At 41.0% G+C, this 19,507-nt stretch overlaps 1 protein-coding gene across 1 annotated transcript in view; it reads right to left on the bottom strand.

Moving 5' to 3' along the window:
- IL17REL (interleukin 17 receptor E like) overlaps positions 1 to 14,264 on the bottom strand; it is a 46,047-nt gene extending 31,783 nt beyond the window's left edge. The window contains exon 1 of the mRNA XM_064142914.1: positions 14,163 to 14,264. Within this exon, the coding sequence (XP_063998984.1) occupies positions 14,163 to 14,264 (102 nt within the window). The remainder of the gene's footprint in view (positions 1 to 14,162) is intronic.
- Positions 14,265 to 19,507: the final 5,243 nt, after the last annotated feature.

Genomic DNA, 19,507 nt, shown 5'->3' with positions numbered 1-19,507 from the left:
TCAGAAACTTAGCATTCATTAACTGAGTGAATTAAAGCCATTGAATTAGGGTGACCCTAAATTAGAGACATCAAAGTCAGTGAATGTAGAGTGAACAGTTTTCCTGCTTTAGAGATCCTCAGTGGCAGTTATCACCTACATTCCTACTTTAGGTCCAACTGTCAGGGCAGAGAAAAAGGAACACAGCCATATTCTGCTGTCTCCCTCTATTCCAGCAATTCCTGTTCTCTGACAGCAATTAAAAGTAATCATGGGACTGTACATACTCTTACAACACAGGAAAAGTGCAGTCTTGCAGTAACTGATGCTCAAATTATAGTCAAAAGGCTGATAAAGTAGATTAATTGATTCATGTTCTTTTTTAGACCCAGTCAGGAGGAGATGCTCTGCATAAATCCATCTTATTTTGCACAGAATTAGAAAGGATCTCCAGATCACCAGGCCTAGTCACCTGGAAACCACAGGCACCACATCATCTTTCAAAAACCAGTAAAGCTTCATTTTGAAATCAGCCAGGCTTTCATATGTGCTGCCTTAATAGTCGAGGCCACTCCAGAATCCCTGGTCTCAATCAGCAACAAACACAAAAATGGTTAGCACGTGTTGACTTCTGATTGTGGTCTTTTCATTTAATAGATATTTCCATCCTGGAATTTAGTTTCTGTTTACCTACAAACAGTAATATAACTTTTCTCAGCTTTTATGTAAGACTATAAAAGCCAAACTCTTTTACTCCTCTGTAATAAAAACAGCTTTCTTGCTTTCTTTCTTACCATCACTCTTCTCAGCAGGTATTTCTTCTTTAATGTATCTGTCCAAATGGAAAGACCAGAACTACACACAGCTCTTAAGACAGTTTCCCACTAGAGTTTATTTGGTGCCTTGTAAAGCAGTAACATTCTTTATCTCTGGGAGCACCACAAGCATGTCATATCAAAGAGGGAGCTACTCACTCCTTTCTGCACAAGCAATCCATCAACAGTCTTCTCTTCTCCATCTGCTAACGCCACTCAGTTCGGGCAGGTAAGACCATACAGAATCCTAAATGATTTCTCATTTCTCAGTGAAAAAACCTGACAATGCTAATGTGATCTCAATCACTTCCATAAAGACAGAGGTCTCTGAGCCATGGACAGCCACAGTCAAAGTGATATGGGTCCATACTTAAGAACTTTGTATGGAAACAGAGCTCTGAGTCTCTCTCCATGTGTTCCAAGCTGAACAAAAACCATTTGGTCACATCAGTACAGTGTTGAATCTGAGAGGATAAGTGCTACTGAAAAGTAGGATATTAAGCTCAGCACAGTGCTGACAAGGTCATACACGTTCTGGATGAGAGCTCGCTTGTGTCCCACAGAGTAAGGTAACATCCGCCTGCGTTAATGCCATGTCGATGTGCTCTCAACTAAATAGTGACCTGACAGTGAACAGTGAAGAGATTATTTGGTTTATTGAAAATTATGGGACAATCTTCAGTAAGGCTTCACAGTGGTCAAAAGCTTACACAGCCTTGCACCAATTTTTGCCATTGCACATGTACATGCTAAAGTATGGACTTGGGTCTTCACAACCTGCTGCTTATCACAAGACCAACACTTCCACTAGAGTCTAGCAGTACTTCAGTGACACAGAGCACATGAACAATACAAGACATTCAGTTCCTTTAAACTCTCCTCCTCCTCTACCTGACACTATTCAGGTATAACAGTGATTTCTGACTTTAAGTCAGTGTGTATTCCTTCCTGCACTTTATGGATATAGACGAATCCCATTCTCATATTGTAACTGGACCATCCAGTATCCCTATTACAGAGCAGAACAAGTGAAGCAGTTGGCAGCGCCGTAATTATACCTCTGGGAACCCTTTGCAGTAACATGCACTTACTCTTTAAGCAAATGTCCAGTCAAAACAATATTTTTTTGAGGTCTCACAATTGGGAAGAATATTCCCTCTTGGTAATTTTTTTTGTCAGTGAATTGTATGCAAAAATAGTGCTGCCATACAAAAAGTGCTTACACAGAATCACTGGACTTTAAATTTATTGGACCAAAGGGAGCTATGACAGCCTGAAATAAAATATCCTTATTCTATTGTATGCTTCAACTCCAGCACTCGATGCAGAATTTGCTTGAAGCAACAATATGCTCTGGTTTCTTTTTTTTTTGTGTGTGGATAAAAACAAAGAAAACAAACAAACAAAAAGTCCATCCTTTTGATGTCCTGTTTCCTAAAATATTAATACAAGTTTTTAACAAAAAGGAATTGCATATGATAGGCAAAGTATAATTAAAATGGACTTTGAATGCCATACCCTCAGCTGGTACAAATCAGCACCATCCCATACATAGAGTGTCAAAAATTTCAGACCGCTCATCTGCTCTAAAGGACAGCTGATCTGCCAAAGCAGCGCTTCTAGTCTGACAATGGGACAGGAGCATTCTAACACAGCATTAATGGTTACTTCAGTGAACAACTGGAGACGTCATATAGAGCACGACAAAATGGAAGTTAAGGTATTTAGGATGGAAGGGGCCTCTGGAGGTCATGAAGTCAGCCCTCCAGATAGAGGCTGCACTGTCACCAACACCAGATCAAGTCAGCCACTTCCTTGTCCATTTCTTGAAGAACTGGAGAACAAAGGTTCTACAAGCTTTCTAAACAACCACAGATAATCCCATGCTTTGAAGTTGGGATGGTATCTATCTCTGTAGCATAGAAGAAGCTACAATAAAACTTCATCAAGATCCCTCAGCCAAGTTAACAGCACTGAGAATTGTCATCTCAAAAATGACTGGAACCAGTGGGCAGGGAGATTGCTATAGAAAAGGAAAAAGAAAAAAGACAGCAAGAACTGAAATGAAGATTACAAGAAGAGATCCTCCAGGATAAGTGTTGCTCCTCCTGCTGCTGCTGGAGGCAACTGGAATTATCTCTTCCTTTTGGCCAGAAGATCTTCTATTCCAGCTACTGTTTTCTCATACACTAACACTATTGCTCAGCAAAAGAGAGATTATATTGCTGGCCTGGCTTTCCAGTGCTCTGGCATACACAGCAAGGCCCTCACCATTTTGCTCTAGCAGAATAGTGACCTACTAGACATTAATAAATGAAATAAATTAAATAAATTAAATAAATGAAAATGCAACCCTGCTCACATTCATAGATTGTGGAGGACTATGGGTGAGTGAAGCCCTTTCCACTGATTTAAATGAACTTGGAATCAGGTGTGGAAAAGCTTTTAACCCTGGATGGGTGCCACAGGAATGCATTGCTCCAGTGTGAGTACCCCACAGAGTCACAAGTTCTGCCAGCAAACCTGCTGCAGCATGGACTGCTCTCTCCAGAGGTCTAGCCAGAAGCCTGCTAAAATGTGGGATTCCTATGGTGACACAGCTTGGTTTGAGCATCCACCTGCTGCAGCGTGGGTTTCTCCATGGGTGGAAATCTGCTCCACCATGGACACCTACTAGCTGCAGAGGGACAGCCAGTCTTACCATGATGGTCACCACAGGGTGAAGGACATTCCAGCTGCTCCAGCACCTGCAGCGCCTCCTTTCCCTCCTATTTACCTGGTCTTGGTGTTGCAGAATTGCTTCTCTCACATATTCTTCCTCCTCTCTCTGGTTGCTCTTCTCCAGCTGCTTTTTTTTGCCCTCCCTCTTCATAAATCTGTTATCACAGAGGTGCTTCCACTGTCACTGATGGGCTCAGCTTTGGCCAATGGTGAGTGTGTCTTAGAGACAGTTGGTATCTGTTCTATAGGACTTTGGGGAAGTATAGCAGCTTTTCACAGAACCCAATTTCTTCATGTGGATTTTACCTCACTACTGGCAGTGAAATGAAGCTAAAGTTTGGAAAATAAGATTTTGCAAAATTAGATTTACGCAGACAAATCTGAAACATGATTTAAGCAAGCTGTGGTAATCTCAGTCAAACACCACAGAATCATAGGATTGTTTAAGGTTGGAAAAGACCTTTAAGCTCATTGAGTCCAAACACTACCTAACTCCACCAAGTCTGGTGCTAAACCATGTCCCATAGCACCCCATGTATGTGTCTTTCAAACACCTCCAGAGATGGGAATTCAACTACTTCCCTGGGCAGCCTATTCTAGTGTTTGATAACTCTTTCAGTGAAGAAATTTCTTCTACTATCCAATCTAAACCTCCTCTGATGCAACTTGAGGCCATTTCTTCTTGTCCTATCACTTGTCACTTGGAAGAAGACATCACTTTTCAGGGCTTTGAAAGGAAGGGAAAAAATATGGAATAATCATATAGCTTGGCTTTATCTCATGTATCTTCTACTAACTGTGGTTGCTAAAGTTAGCACAACGCAGTTAAAAGAGGCAGACGTCCAAAAGAAGGGCTTCCAAAAATTTCTACCAACTTTAAAACAGCAGCATTGTTTTGCCTGACTCCCCTGATCATGCTGTTGTCCTTAGAGGCAGCAATAATTCCTGGGCATGGCCTCAGATCACTAAATCTGTCATTGTTCAGTACCTTCATAGGCTGATTATACGTTGCTTCACTCTGTGTCTCATTTTTAATGATAGCACTTACTCACTAAAAAACACCTACACCACACCTTCATCTAAGAAGTGTGTAAGGGGTTTTTTGCCCCTTAGTGGAGGAGAAAATAAGATACAGAAGGTAGACTGAATGGTAATAGAGATGTCACCAGCTGAAAAAGTTTTAACTTCAAAATAACAGGAAAAAAATTAAAAGAGCACATACTACAGACAAAAACTAAGCACGAAACATGATAAAATGAGAATTGCAAGTGTAAACTTAAAGAAAATTTATATATATAAGGAAACCATAAATGGGAAAAATTACAATACTAAGACATCAAAACAGAAACTTAATAGAGAAAATTGTAATTGCAGTCATGGAAGGAAGCAGGTGTTGATCTGTTGGAAGGTAGGAGAGCCCTGCAGAGGGACCTGGCCAGGCTGGATGGGTGGGCAGAGGCCAATGGGATGAGTTTTAACAAGACCAAGTGCAGGGTTCTGCACTTTGGCCACAACAACCCCAAGCAGTGCTACAGGCTGGGGACAGAGTGGCTGGAGAGCAGCCAAGAGGAAAGGGACCTGGGGGTACTGATAGATAGTAGGCTGAAGATGAGCCAGCAGTGTGCCCAGGTGGCCAAGAGAGCCAATGGCATCCTGGCCTAGATTAGGAACAGTGTGGCCAGTAGGACAAGGGAGGTTATTCTGCCCCTGTGCTCAGCACTGGTCAGGCCACACCTTGAGCACTGTGTCCAGTTCTGGGCTCCTCAATTCAAGAGAGATGTTGAGGTGCTGGAACATGTCCAGAGAAGGGCAACAAAGCTGGTGAGGGGCCTGGAGCACAAATCCTATGAGGAGAGGCTGAGGGAGCTGGGGTTGTTTAGCCTGGAGAAGAGGAGGCTCAGGGGTGATCTTATTACTGTCTACAACTACCTGAGCCAGGTGGGGGTTGGTCTCTTCTCCCAGGCAACCAGCAATAGAACAAGGGGACACAGTCTCAAGTTGTGCCGGGGTAGGTATAGGCTGGATATTAGGAGGAAGTTCTTCCCAGAGAGAGTGATTTCCCATTGGAATGGGCTGCCCAGGGAGGTGGTGGAGTCACCGTCCCTGGAGGTGCTCAAGGAAAGACTGGATGAGGCACTTAGTGCCATGGTCTAGTTGACTGGATAGGGCTGGGGGATAGGTTGGACTGGATGATCTTGGAGGTCTCTTCCAACCTGGTTGATTCTATGATTCTATGATTCTAAGAACACCAGGTCAAGAAGGTGAGGAAGTAGGAAAAAGATCAAGGAAGTTTTCTTACGTAGGGATGAAAGGCAAAAACAGAACTGGAGAGTGAAATGTATTAACTACTATAAACTATTTCCTTAAGTTTTCCAAGAAAAGACAATGAATGCACATCTAGTCCTGTACAGTTCTGCTTAGATGATTCATACTTTCTCAAAACATGCAGGCAAGTGGAGGCAACTCCAAGACAATCAGCTTTGCAGAAATTATTGATATTTAACACAAGAAATTGAAACATTTTCTTGCAAGAGAGAATTTGCACAGATAATTTGCAAAGTAAAACTAAAACCAACTCTCCACTTTTGCACAGACACTTGCTGAATGAGATTGCCTGTTCCGTAAGTGCTGACAGTGTATGTTCTGCATGCTGAGAGGACAGGATATGCAGTACAGTAAGGCAGATCTTTGGGTCTGTTAACTATTCCAAAGGAATAAGTTAACTATTACTTGAAATACTGCCTTTAGATCTCACAAAAATAAAAATTATGAATGAAAGCAGAGATACTATGGATAGAAAAGAACTCAAGATGCTCTCTACTCTGCATTTCTACCTTAGGAAGAATGAATGACCTTAATCTGAGACATATGAGAATTTTTCTTAGGCAGAGATCTCCTTAAGCTCTGCAGCAATCTATTCCAGTAGTCAATATCATTATTTGCTGTGACTTTACAGCTTATTCATGTCCTCAGAAAATTCTGGCCCAGTGAATTCCTAAAATTGTAAAGTCAGGCTCAGAGCTGTGATATGTCTATGTCACATCTGAGTACACACAAATTTGCTGCTCCCACAGTCATTCCTAGCCAAGTAGTTCAGAGATGGTCTGGAACTTCCTAAGCAGCACACTGCTGTTTGGGGCATATTCCGGCTTTTCTTTCTTTTAGGACATGACAAAGTAACAGGTACAGCATTGCCAGCTGCAGCAAATGTAGAAATTACAGAATCACAGCATTCTTTGGATTGGAAGGGACCTTGAAAGGTCATCTAGTTGTTGCGGAGGGGTATTCTGCTACCTATGTCGGTTTTGGCAGAGGGGAGAAATTAATTGGGGTGAGATAATATTATATAAGAATATATATTTATTAAACTCAATATTCTGGACTCTCGCCACCCCCAACCACTGTATATTAATATCATTCTTACACGGTTATGAAAACATTCCAGGATAAAATATGCACAGTGACTTATTAATTAACTAGCAAACATTCAAACTATAAACGGAGAGAGGAGTTTTCCCCCGCAGCAAATACCGTTTGGGGTGTATATGCTGTTCGTCCAGCAGAGTGGGCTGGAAACTGATTCTGCTCTATGGCAGAGGCAACAGATATTACAGAGGCATTAAAGCTTTTACTCACAATTCTTATTTATCAATCATCACAGCCTATGCCAGTGTCCAGACTTCAGGGGATCTCTGCCCGTGGACTTTGAGGCTGGAATCCTCCTGGCTTGAGGGGAAAGGATGAATCTTCCCAGCTTCTGGGGAAATGACTGGTCTATGACTGGTTCTCCTGGCGATGAATGCAATCTCTGCCTTGGTGCTGCTGGCTTCTTCTGGATGCTCTGTTCAGGGACTCTCAGGCAGGCAGGATCTCAGGTGCAGGAGCTGGATGTCGTTCAGTCTCTAGCACGATTCTCACATGGCTAGCATGCCGATAGCGTGTGCAGACAATCCAGAGTCTGCTCTTGGTTATCTCAGTGGCAGTGGTGCTTACCAGGCAATGATAGGCAGCTCCATAGGTAAAGGCAGGCAATGCAGGATCTGGTCCTGATAACACCGTGGCGTGCAGATATGCACAGCTGGCTTAGGAGACTACAGGCTCCACATATATATATATATATATATATATATATATATATATATATATATATATATATATAGGCAGGCTTAACTGAGCTCTGCAACTGAGGTATGTAGGCAGGCAGCTGCAAGTAAGTGAGTCCGAGCGTGGGGGTCTGAGCCATGCAGGGTCTGAGCATGCAATGGAGTCTGAGCTAGCAAGGTAGCACCCAAGCAGGTGTCTGAGCATCGGGGTCTGAGCTCTTTGTTTACCTGTGCACCCCTATTTATTGAATGTGGGCTGAGATCAATGGGCCCTTTGGCCATTAGAATGACCAATCAGGTTGGCAGTCAGCCAAACCTTACCATAATAGGCAAAAGGCAGTTGCCTAGGTGATCCCCAAATATGGGGATCACATGGGCCTTCACCAGGGAGACACAAGCTGGGTGTGTGGGGGTTACACAACCTGTTTACAAACAGGGGTCCTGGCAGAAAAACATGTCCAGGCAAGCACAGGCATACATAAGCCTCTTTTTGGGCCTACAGGCCCTCCACAACACTAGTCCAAACCCCCTGCAATGAGCTGGAACATCTTCAACCAGATCAGATTGCTGAGAGCCCCATCCAACCTGGCCTTGAATGTTTCAAGGGATGTGGCATCTACCACCTCTCTGGGCAACATGTTCCACTATTTCACCACTCTCACTGTAAAAGATTTCTTCCTTAAATCCAGTCTAAATCTGCCCTTTCTTAGTCTAAAATCATCATCCCTTGTCCTGCAAAAACAGGAAGCTAAGAAGACCTTGACCTTGACCGCCTGGACAGATGGGCAGAGTCCAATGGGATGGCGTTCAATAGCTCCAATTGCAGGGTGCTGCACTTTGGCCACAACAACCCCATGCAGAGATACAGGCTGGGGTCGGAGTGGCTGGAGAGCAGCCAGACAGAGAGGGATCTGGGGGTGCTGATTGATACCTGCCTGAACATGAGCCAGCAGTGTGCCCAGGTGGCCAAGAGAGCCAGTGGCATCCTGGCCTGCATCAGGAATGGTGTGGTCAGCAGGAGCAGGGAGGTCATTCTGCCCCTGTACTCTGCACTGGTTAGACCTCACCTTGAGTACTGTGTTCAGTTCTGGGCCCCCCAGTTTAGGAAGGACATTGAGATGCTTGAGCGTGTCCAGAGAAGGGCGACGAGGCTGGTGAGAGGCCTCGAGCACAAGCCCTACGAGGAGAGGCTGAGGGAGCTGGGATTGTTTAGCCTGGAGAAGAGGAGGCTCAGGGGTGACCTTATTGCTGTCTATAACTACCTGAGGGGTGGTTGTGGCCAGGGGGAGGTTGCTCTCTTCTCTCAGGTGGCCAGCACCAGAACGAGAGGACACAGCCTCAGGCTGCGCCAGGGGAGATTTAGGCTCGGAGTGAGGAGAAAGTTCTTCACTGAGAGAGTCATTGGACACTGGAATGGGCTGCCCAGGGAGGTGGTGGCGTCGCCGTCCCTGGAGCTGTTCAAGGCAAGATTGGATGTGGCACTTGGTGCCATGGTCTAGCCTTGAGCTCTGTGGTAAAGGGTTGGCCTTGATGATCTATGAGGTCTCTTCCAACCTTGATGATACTGTGATACTGTGAAGACTGCCCATATACTTTCCTTTAAATATTGGACAGCCACAATAATTCTTCTTAGAGCCTTCTCTTCTCCAGGCTGAACTCCAAATCTCTCAGCCTTTCTCCATAGAAGTGCTCCAGCTCTCTGATCATTTTGTGGTCCTCCTCTGGATGCATTCGAACAGGTGTATATCTTTATTCTGCTGAGAACCCCAGAGCTGATACATAGTTCTCCAGGTGAGGTCTCACCAGCACAGAGGAGCAGAATCACCTCCCTTGGCCTGCTGCCACATTTCTTTAGATGCAGCACATTTCCTTTGATTCTTCACTGCAAGAATTTCAGCCATCGCACACTACATGGTCTTGTTAAAGTTACCACCACTCCTAAACAAATGTGCTTCCTATATTAATTCTTAGATAAATTACAAGCAGCTTTCCAACTGAAATCAGTCAGACTGCTTCATACTGCTTGAAAGAGTCCAGTGCAGAGCCACAGCAGTGATTAAGGGAGTGGAACATCTTCCTTACAAGGGCAGACTGAGGGAGCTGGGGCTCTTTATTTTGGAGAGGAGGAGAGTAAGGGGTGATCTCATCAATGTTTATGAATATGAGGGGTGAGTGCCAGGAGGATGCAGCCAGGCTCTGCTCAGTGATGCCCAATGACACGACAAGGAGCAGTGAGTGGAAGCTGAGGCACAGGAAGTTCCCTGTAAACATGAGGAAGAATTTTTTCACTGTGAGTGACAGAACACTGGAACAGGCTGCCATAGGGAGTCTTCTCTGGAGATATTCAAAACACACCTGGATCACCTGTGTGATCTGGTATAGGTGATCTTGCTCTGGCAGGGGTTGGAGTAGAGGATCTTTTGAGGTCCCTTCTAGCCCCTAACATTCTGTGATTCTCTGACAGCAACATCCTGCAGCTGTGAAAAGCACCTACTTCCAAATCACGATACTCACCACTGAGTTTTAGGTCCAAATGAAGTTGAAGTATATCCTCCCTCCCTAAGACCAGAGCTCAGATATAATCATGAGCTAAAATTCACTGCCTTTGTTTGTTTTTGTCTCATTGTATCTACCCTCTGTTATGGGTACTGATTGCACGTACAGTTTGAAATCTCATGGTGGTGAAGCTTCTAGATCTGCCTTGTGTTTCAGTTTCAGGACACTTTGTCAGGTGGCTTGTTACTTTCCAGATTGGTTACTTTTGAGAAAGACAAAAACTGGAGAAAAGCTTTTTCCAGTTTTTTGAAATAAGAATTAAAAAAAATAAAAATAAGAGTTAACACTGAATTTTTGCAAGTTCTGAACTGCAGGGCTCTCTGCATCTCCACCTCTCCTGAAAGAAGTGGTGGTAGATGCTGTAATAATGAAGAACATTGGAGAATTTTCAAAGTCCCTATTTGAACCTGTCACTGGTCTCATTCTTCTCAGGGGTTGAGGAAACTGGATGGCACCCAACTAGTGCCATAGGGGACAGCAGGAAACATGGAAGCTAAGCGTCTCTTGTCATGAGCTATTTTTGACCATAAGAGCTAAATTAAAACCAAGAGGTAAGTCAACAAAACTTGCTAAACTGTAGCTCTCCCGATTTTAAGTATGAATGCTTTGACTAATGAATACATAACATTTAATTATAGTAGTCAAGGCACTTAATTAAAACACATAATTAAAACATCATAGGGAAAGTTCAGCACTATTTTGCACTTACAAAAACCGGAGAAAGGAAATTACTTCAACAGGGCCACATGAGAGTCAGTGACATGTAGGGATGCAAAACTTAGGCCCTCTGTGTAGCACATACTCTCACGGATTGTATTGCATCTCAGCAAATATTAGCAAAGGGTATGCCTCCTGGTTTTATGCATCTCCACCAGTCACCAGGTATATCAATGTATACACAAGAAAGTCTGTGGTGAATCATCTTCCTATGTCAACACTGTATTTCTTTCTCTCACTCGATATCAGTCTCTGATCAGTCTCTGATTACATTTTCCCTGTCTAAAACCAAGTTTTTAAACAGATCTTGGAGAACAAATTAGTTATGTCACCTAGATCATCATGTCCATTTTTTAGAGGCTGGCAGCCACTTTTACGTACAGACTGCTCACCTTAAAAATGAGCAACTGCCAATTGATGTCAGTTGAGTCAGTGCAGCATGTAGTATTCATCAATGATGGACTGATCTATGGCATAAATATGCAGTATAGAAACACCACATACTGTGACTATGAATAGTATGAACAAGCAGCAGCTATATCAAGAATTTGCTTCCAGTAACTTTACTAATTGCAGGGAAACCCCAGATTCAGTTTAGTATTTCCTTCTTTATACATGGACTTTGGAAACATTTCTACTAATGGTAGACAATGCAAATACAATTTCATAGTTTTCTGGGTTGCTGGGGTTTCTAAAATGTAGTATTCTTGATCTTTACCAGCTGTTGAGTCCAATTTGGCACAGGCCTGTTCTTTTGTGTACAGCCTGCAAATAACATGGACTGTAAAATGAGTAGGGCACAAACCCAATTTCAACTGCAGGCTGGGATTCCCCTATGCTTTTGCAGGGAAACTTGGTTGATAACTGTATTTGCTATTGGGTGAGGCATGGAGACCAAGCCCATTGTATTTAACCATTAAATACCAGAATATCACGCAAGCTGCAAAGCCCAGTCATTAAAATAAGGAAGAAGAACTAAATCATACTACATAAAATGGCTTGGTTGTTCCTTTACCATCACTCAGCCCACAATTGTGTGTTTTCATGCTGTGTAAATCTTCATGTAGTACACATCCAAAGTTGGGTTGTTTTTTTTCCTTTCCTGTATTGAACAAAAGTAGAGTTTGTTCATAGAAATGAAGCCTGGACACTGCCTTACACAAAGCAGAGCAGGGATGTCTTGCTGAATACTCACAGTAAACTAAAAATTATTCCAAAAGCTGAAATAAGGTCCAAAATGTAAACAGTTCATTGTGAAGAGCTTTTACGTTACATACCTCAAAACAGTTATTTCACTATTTCCCTCTTAAGTACAACCAGTGCTCTGATAAGGAGTACCAAAGGAGGTCAAAACTGCTTAAAAATATTCAGAGGACATAGCCTTAAAATGTAGTTTGCTGCTCAAACTCAACAGTTTCAGTCTACTCAAAACCTCGTGACAATACCTACAGTTTGAGGTGAGAGATTTTAAAAAAAGGCAAATTAATTGCTTTATTCCCATATTGCTTTAGAAAGAGCCACACAACTTCAGGGCTGACTTGGCAGAAATCCACAAACAGAGGAAATATTCAGAAAGAAGTAATTTTCTGTAATACTTGTAGCATTAGCAGCTAGAGAAAGCTTCTGATAGTTTAGAAAATCTCATGATCACATTAAGAAAATTGCTTAAAAAAAAAAAAAACAAAAAAAAAACAAAAACAAACCACCAAACAACTATATTAATTCTCTGCTTTGTGACCTGAAGTGCCATAACCAAAGGCAGCACACCTATACTGCACACAAACTAATTGTTACCTCTGCTTAGTGCCCCTATAAAGGTCACTGAGATACAAATATTGGAGAAGATAAACTGATTCATTTTAAAGTAACTGAGGTAGGAACTGGATTGGGGCCATAAATCCTGGTCAGTTATGTAGAGAAATTGAAGTTACTTCAAATGGAAAAGAAGTTTAACAAGCTAGTCATGGGACTCTGAAGTTTATGCAGCTACAGTGCTTTGCACTGTGTTGGCAGTATTTTTTTGCATTGAGATCATTATTGTTCTCAGTGAGAAAACATTTTTGCCCTAAAAAGTCATTAATGCATTCAAGATTTTACTGAATAGAACTAGAAGAAACATTACATGAACTGAATCCCATCTTTACCATCAGAAACAATTGATCAATTGATTGATTCCATTATACTGGAAATGAGGCATTTCCCATGTACATTAAAAATAAATAACTAATTCTTTCTCAGTTATCCAACCTTAAGTGTTGGAAAAGCTGTAAGAATGGGATTCATTCCACCAAACCTCAGGGTTTTGTCTATATTTACAGCAGAATTTAATGTGGGAATATTGATTAAACTTTAAATATAGAGGAGTTTTTTGTCCTCCAATCTAGAATTTTATAAGTATCTTTACTATAGATATTTTCTGTAATACATATATAAAATAAAGTATAAATCACTGCAACTTAGATACTTAATATCTGCATAGTACCACTACATTCAGATAATCTGTCGTATGTCTCATTGCCTGTCCTTAACATTGGCATTTTCAAGCAGTAGTCTGTACGGTCAAATGCTTTCATGCTACCTATTCCACTCCTCTGTAGCACGTACATAGTTGTCCTCTACTAAACCTGCAAGTCAAAATCCCTATTGTTTTAACCTTCTTTTTTCTTTATCTTTCAGTTTACACTGTTCTCAGAGTTTGAGTGCCAACAGAAGCAGCGTATCTCCATAGCGCCCCTTTGTGGGGATATGCGGCAACACGCAAGATTCAGGGATACTAGATGCTACGTTTCACACTCCACTTTTATGCACATACATAAGTCATTAAATGTAATGCTGTAGTTACATTCACTCCACGAAATGAAAGACAGGTTTTACTTTCTCAAGCTTAATTCATTTATCCACGGGGAAAGTCAGGATTTTATGTATTCTTACCACAATTTGCAATTTCTGAAACTTCCCTTCCTCCCTCGTCTGCTGTTGTGAAACACCACTGCTGTTGTGAAAACTGACTCTCTAAAGTAATGTATGTTAACTGAAGCCTTTTTTTTGTTTGTTTTCAAATGCAAACGATTGATTTCAAAAGGTACTAACAACAGCAGCTGGAAATTAAGATGCATTTTCTTACTCCCCTCCTAGCACCTTTGCTACTTTTGATACTTAATTCAGCTGAAGTATTTTTCCATTGCTGCTTTCTTACTTTTCTGACGATTATTTTTTCCAGCATACAACTACTATACTAATAGATAGCAAATAGGAACAAGTATAAGATTACCTGAGAACACGAAAGTCCACATTCTTCAATCCTGGGAATAGTGTGACAATCAGAACACCAAAAAAGAATTATTAGAAGAATATGGACATGAATATTTATCATCCTAATTTGGGGGTTAAAAAAAAAGGGGGGGAGCAGGCAAAAGCTCAGAAGAAACCTCCTGCTCTGACAGTTTTCCCTCTCATGTCAAAACTTTAATATGATTTTTAATCCCTCCCACAGCACCTCTGAGCTCCTCCCTCTAAAACTTTCCAAGGACAGAAAACTACTAGTTGTGGGAAATACAATTCATGTTCAACTCATTTCTTATGTTTCAAAGTGAGAAATGAGAAACGTGAATTTATGACAAACACAGTTAATAGCCTTTTTCTTCTGGATTTCATCATGTCAGCTTTAGATCAGTATTAGCAAATTTCTTGCCTGTAAATTCTGTATATATATGGGAATTGCTTCCAGAGCAATGCACTAGGCAGGTTCACTGGAATCCAAATGCATTCTTATTTCTACTTATTTTCCTGGTTTTCTAATGCATTGAACAAAAGGGGGAAAAAAAAAAAAAAAAAAACACCACTTTGCTGAGGTGGGTGGTCTTGGATGACTGGTTTCTTGGGTTTTCAGCAGCAGGAATCTGTACCCTGAACTTATTTCACTTATCATTCATTTATATCAACAGAAGCCTCTTGTTCTGTAGACTATCTTCAGTTTAGGGATTTTTAATACACTTGGGAAGTCTGCACACTTTGCTAAACAAGCTGTATGTTATTTGACATGAAAGCACGGTACAAGTGAGTCAGAACAATCCAACACCTGTTATCACAACAAAATATCCAGGAACACCTCCCTGGGTGATATCTTACATAGTCTCACTACCCATCACAGGAGACAAGTATTGCAAAAAAAACCACTCTCTGGATCACACGGAGGCTATCTGTGGTGTGTATAGGTGGAATAGAGAGATCTTGTTCACAACTAAGCAAGATATCTTTCAGTAGGACAGTGTCAGAACTGAAGTCCTCAGGGCCCTCGCAAAAGCTTTTACATCAGCTAAAGTAGGGAGCACACCATCTGCCAGGATGTGGCTTTTCCAAATGGACATCTATTCTATCAGTGTTACTATACCTGTATTTTTAGATACTTACTTGTGAATCCAGTTATAAGGCTTCATTTTCAGAACATGTAGAGCAGTATCAATCACAGTACTGAACAATTTGTTGTTCGCTATTTTTAACCAATTTTTTTCACCTGTACATACACCAGATCAAAAGTCTACTCAGTCCACTCTCTTGTGTCTAACAGAATCAGTATCAGATGTTTAAGAAAAATAAGAAATAAATAGGCTACTTCTGTGGATTAATTTTCATCTACATGCTGCCAAGTTCCAATGATCCATATCTTTTGGATATTCTGAATTAAAAGTCATGTGAGCATTACTCTTTTTAACATCTGTTTCTGAACCTTTCTTGCATGAATATGTGCAGTTTTTTGCACCTATTTATCCTTTTGGTTTTCAAAACACAATTAAACAACTTTATTGCTATTTACTTTGTTTGACAGTAAGGTTTTTTTTAATCACCTGTGAACAAGCACAACCTACTTTTCCATTCCTACATAATTCATATCCTGGAAGTACAGTCCATCCATTACTTTTATTACATCAGGTTAGGGAACTCTCATTAGGTTAATATTCCCACTCAAAGCTGGGCAGTATAATAAGCCCATGCCACGTTTTTCAAAAACTGTAATCTATGCATATGAAATCCAGGTCTTAGGCTCCTGCTCAAATAGGACTCTTAATTCCTGGTAACAATTATTGGAAATAACTTCTTGTTAACATATTTCCATTATTTCTTGTTCCTCACACCTTAGCTATGTTTTAAGCAATGTTTGTCTTGTGTTTGACGTTTTAATTACTTCAGCCTTGAAGAACAGATGACGACAAATTATGTACTATCCTGCTTCTCCCAGTGTTCCCTCCATCTTAAGAAGAAAATACTCTTGGAGAAAAAGAAACCAACAAACACAACTCAATAGGAAGTACTTCCTTTTGCACTTTTGTAATATAGATCTTTTGTGCTTTAAAGATTTTTTAGAGCACTGGTCAAGAATACAGAAAATCCAAAATCTAAAAACTTCTGAGTCCAAGGTTTGAATTCATATCTTGCACATTTCAGGATGGCAGCCTGGCTGCTCTTTGTTTGTTTATAAAATGCAGATGTAAAGCCCAGTGCACAGAGAAAAAAAAATCATTATTTCCCATTCTCCTTTTTCTCTTGGTTCAAGCCTAATATGTAGACCATTAGCCCAGGTCCCTTCTTCTTAATTGCTGATTCCAAAAATTTTGCAGAATTGGATACACACTTGGCCCACTTCAAGACAGATCACTAATATAAATCTACCATTGGTCAAGTTTGTTCAAGAAGCATTATGTGGAAATAACAGTTATGACAGGTCTATCACCAGACACACCTAAGCAGGCAGACAATTTTGTGACTTGTCACTTAGGAGCTAAGGCACAGAACTTCACATAGGTTTCTACCTTGGCTACTTATTTACAGATGAGCATGTCAATGCCTAAGCTACAAGGCATCTCCCTGTCATATCCACTCTGGAGAAGTTCTAGACTTCTGTGGAGTACAAGAGCCACATTCTCACTACATTTTGCAAGAGCAGTCTGTTGGTCTCACCAACACAGAAATGTGTATTTTATAATAATAATTTGAGCTGTACTGAGATCATGAGCCATGGCCAACACAGTCCTATAGCTCCTCTTTTAGCTTAGTGTGCAGTCATACTGCCTTCACCAGGCAGCAGACATCATACCTCAAGGCCATTCACATGAACCACAGGACAGCTGAGTGTTTATAAATTAGCACCTTCTTGTCAATTTGGGCAAGCCGTGGAGCAGAGCTTTGTGGTGTGCTACTGTCATTACAACAAAAATATTCACAATGATTCAGAACTACTTGGGAGCTGCACTTTCCCAGTAGCGTGCCTACATCTCCTGTCCAGCATGAGACTGTGTGGCTCTCCAGGGTAGGCACTCAACAGAGGGTACCAGCAGGACACCTAAGTCCCACGGAGCCCCAAGACAGGTTAGTGAAACGGGAGCTATCCGATGTTCCTGTATACAGCATGTTAATACTTCGCTGTCCAAAAATATTCACTCCTTATTTCATCTACGTGATCCAAGGGGACTCCCACTCTCTTCCCCAACCCTGTCCCTTTGCTATAAAAATGACAAGTATTCAACAATGTCAAATATAACAGTAGATAGCACCTTAGGAGCACTGGAAAGAAAAACAAAAAGAAAGCAGGGCATTTGGCATCAATAGCAACTGGATTAAAACCAAATAACACACAACTTAGATCCTCTAAGCACATGAAGGAAAAGGAGGTTTTCAGGAGTAGTTAATATGGATTCACCAATGTGATAGCCTCATTCTCAGCAGAACTGGATGTTAGAAAACATTTATTTACTAAAAGAGTGGCTAGGCATTAGAATAGGCTGTCCAGGGATGTGGTAGAGTCACAATCCCTGGAAGTGTTCAAAAAAAGTGTAGATATGACATTTTGGTACTTGGTTTAATGGTCATGGTGGTGTTGGGTTGACGGTAGGACTGAAGGATCTTAAAGATCTTTTTCAGATGAAACAATTCTATGACTCAGTGAAAAATTGGCCCACTATGACTGTATAGCAATAAAACCCAACACTTTTACTAGGAGGGGAAGATTAAAGAGAGTTATCATGACAAATAGGTAGGTAACAAACATATACTTCAAAATAGAAAGCCTACAGACAGGTACATAACCTTACCATTAGATTACAACTGTCACGTGGTGCTTCTTACTGCAAGGTATTTTTCTTACTAAAAAAAAAAAAAAAAAAAAAAAAACAAACAAACAAACAAACAAAAAAGAAAAAAGAAAAAAAAAAAACAGTTAAATATCAGTGTTACACTATCATTTGAAAGTCTACCAGGGAAATCTGGGAACACAATAAGGGCAACTCTAGAGGACTAAGAAACAGGCAAGAGACTGACAATTGTTAAGACATTGTACAACAGAAGCTATGTGTTGCAGGTCAGTTCAGTGTATCTCTGAGCACAGAGAAGGAACCAGGCTGCTTTTATCATAGAGATGGAATGGGGATAACAATGCCTTGGCCAGACTCAAGCATTTTCTCTGAGGGGAGAACTACTGCTTGAACCCCTGCGTTAGGAAAGAACTACCAAGCAAGCATCCTAAACACATCAAATAATTTAGAGAGGGCAAAGATGGTGTTCTATGGCTCTGGAAGAAACACACACACCATGAGATCTGCTGTCCTATGTACATTTGCCTGCTTTGAAAATTAGAACTATTTTGCCTTGAAAGAGATATTAGGTGTTTGATTTTCCTTAAGACTGGTTCTGTCTACATCAAAAAGTTATACTGAAGGAAGAGACCAAATTCAAGTTGTGTGGTTTTACTTCTGAATCAAGCCAGGAGTATTTCACATATACCGTGTTAAGTCTTATGGTTTTCCCACGGAACAGTATGCAGATAAATTTGTTTGTTCTGAGTAACTCTTCTCTAAGGCAAGCAGATGTTTAGAGCAAAACTCATTTATTACCACTGACCTTCCCAGACTCTTCCCAACTGTGAAGATATTCTGTATCCTAGTCATCTCAGTTTTGCTTCCTAGCAGCTACTGTAGGATGGTAATGAGAAGCTAAACTACATTCATTGTTCTGTTCCTTCTATACCTTGTACCTTCTGTATTTGATTATGATATTCAAAAAAAAGGAGGTTAACACACAAGAAATACTGTACACAAAGACACCAGTAGTTTCTAGAACTGAAAGTAACCCTTAACCCTCTGGAAGGACTGAAATGAAAACTCCTTTCCAGGTATCAAAATTTCACTGAGGTCAGCAGAGTAAGATTTCCAATTTCAGACTGCATTAATACCAAAATCAAACAAGGAATAAAAGTTGAGTAGCAGAAAGAATAGAAGCTGCTTCACATCATGTTTTTTCTCATCATGTCTAGGAAAACCCTTTCCTAGAAAAGCATGGACCAGCAAATGAGAGTGACATGGGAAGTTAGATGCCACTTGTGTCAGTCTTTACAATCAATAAAGTGATGCAATGCAGACCTCAAAAAAGGGCTTGAAAATGTTTTAAGTGTCAATAAGACCAGTATTGGTAAGATAACAACATATCTGCTGTCCTGTGCTGTACCATCCCAATCCTTCAGCTGAACATGTCTATCCACAGTGTAAACTGAATAAAGAAACCAATGCATCTTTAAAACTTCTGAGCAAAGAGTGATTTTGTGTGATTTTTGCGATTTGGAGTTTTTTA

The sequence above is a fragment of the Pogoniulus pusillus genome, chromosome 4 (assembly GCF_015220805.1).
Source record: "Pogoniulus pusillus isolate bPogPus1 chromosome 4, bPogPus1.pri, whole genome shotgun sequence".
In the NCBI taxonomy this organism is placed as follows: domain Eukaryota; kingdom Metazoa; phylum Chordata; class Aves; order Piciformes; family Lybiidae; genus Pogoniulus; species Pogoniulus pusillus.
The sequence above is the reverse complement of the archived record's forward strand: the minus strand, read 5'-3'. Positions and strand labels throughout refer to the sequence as shown.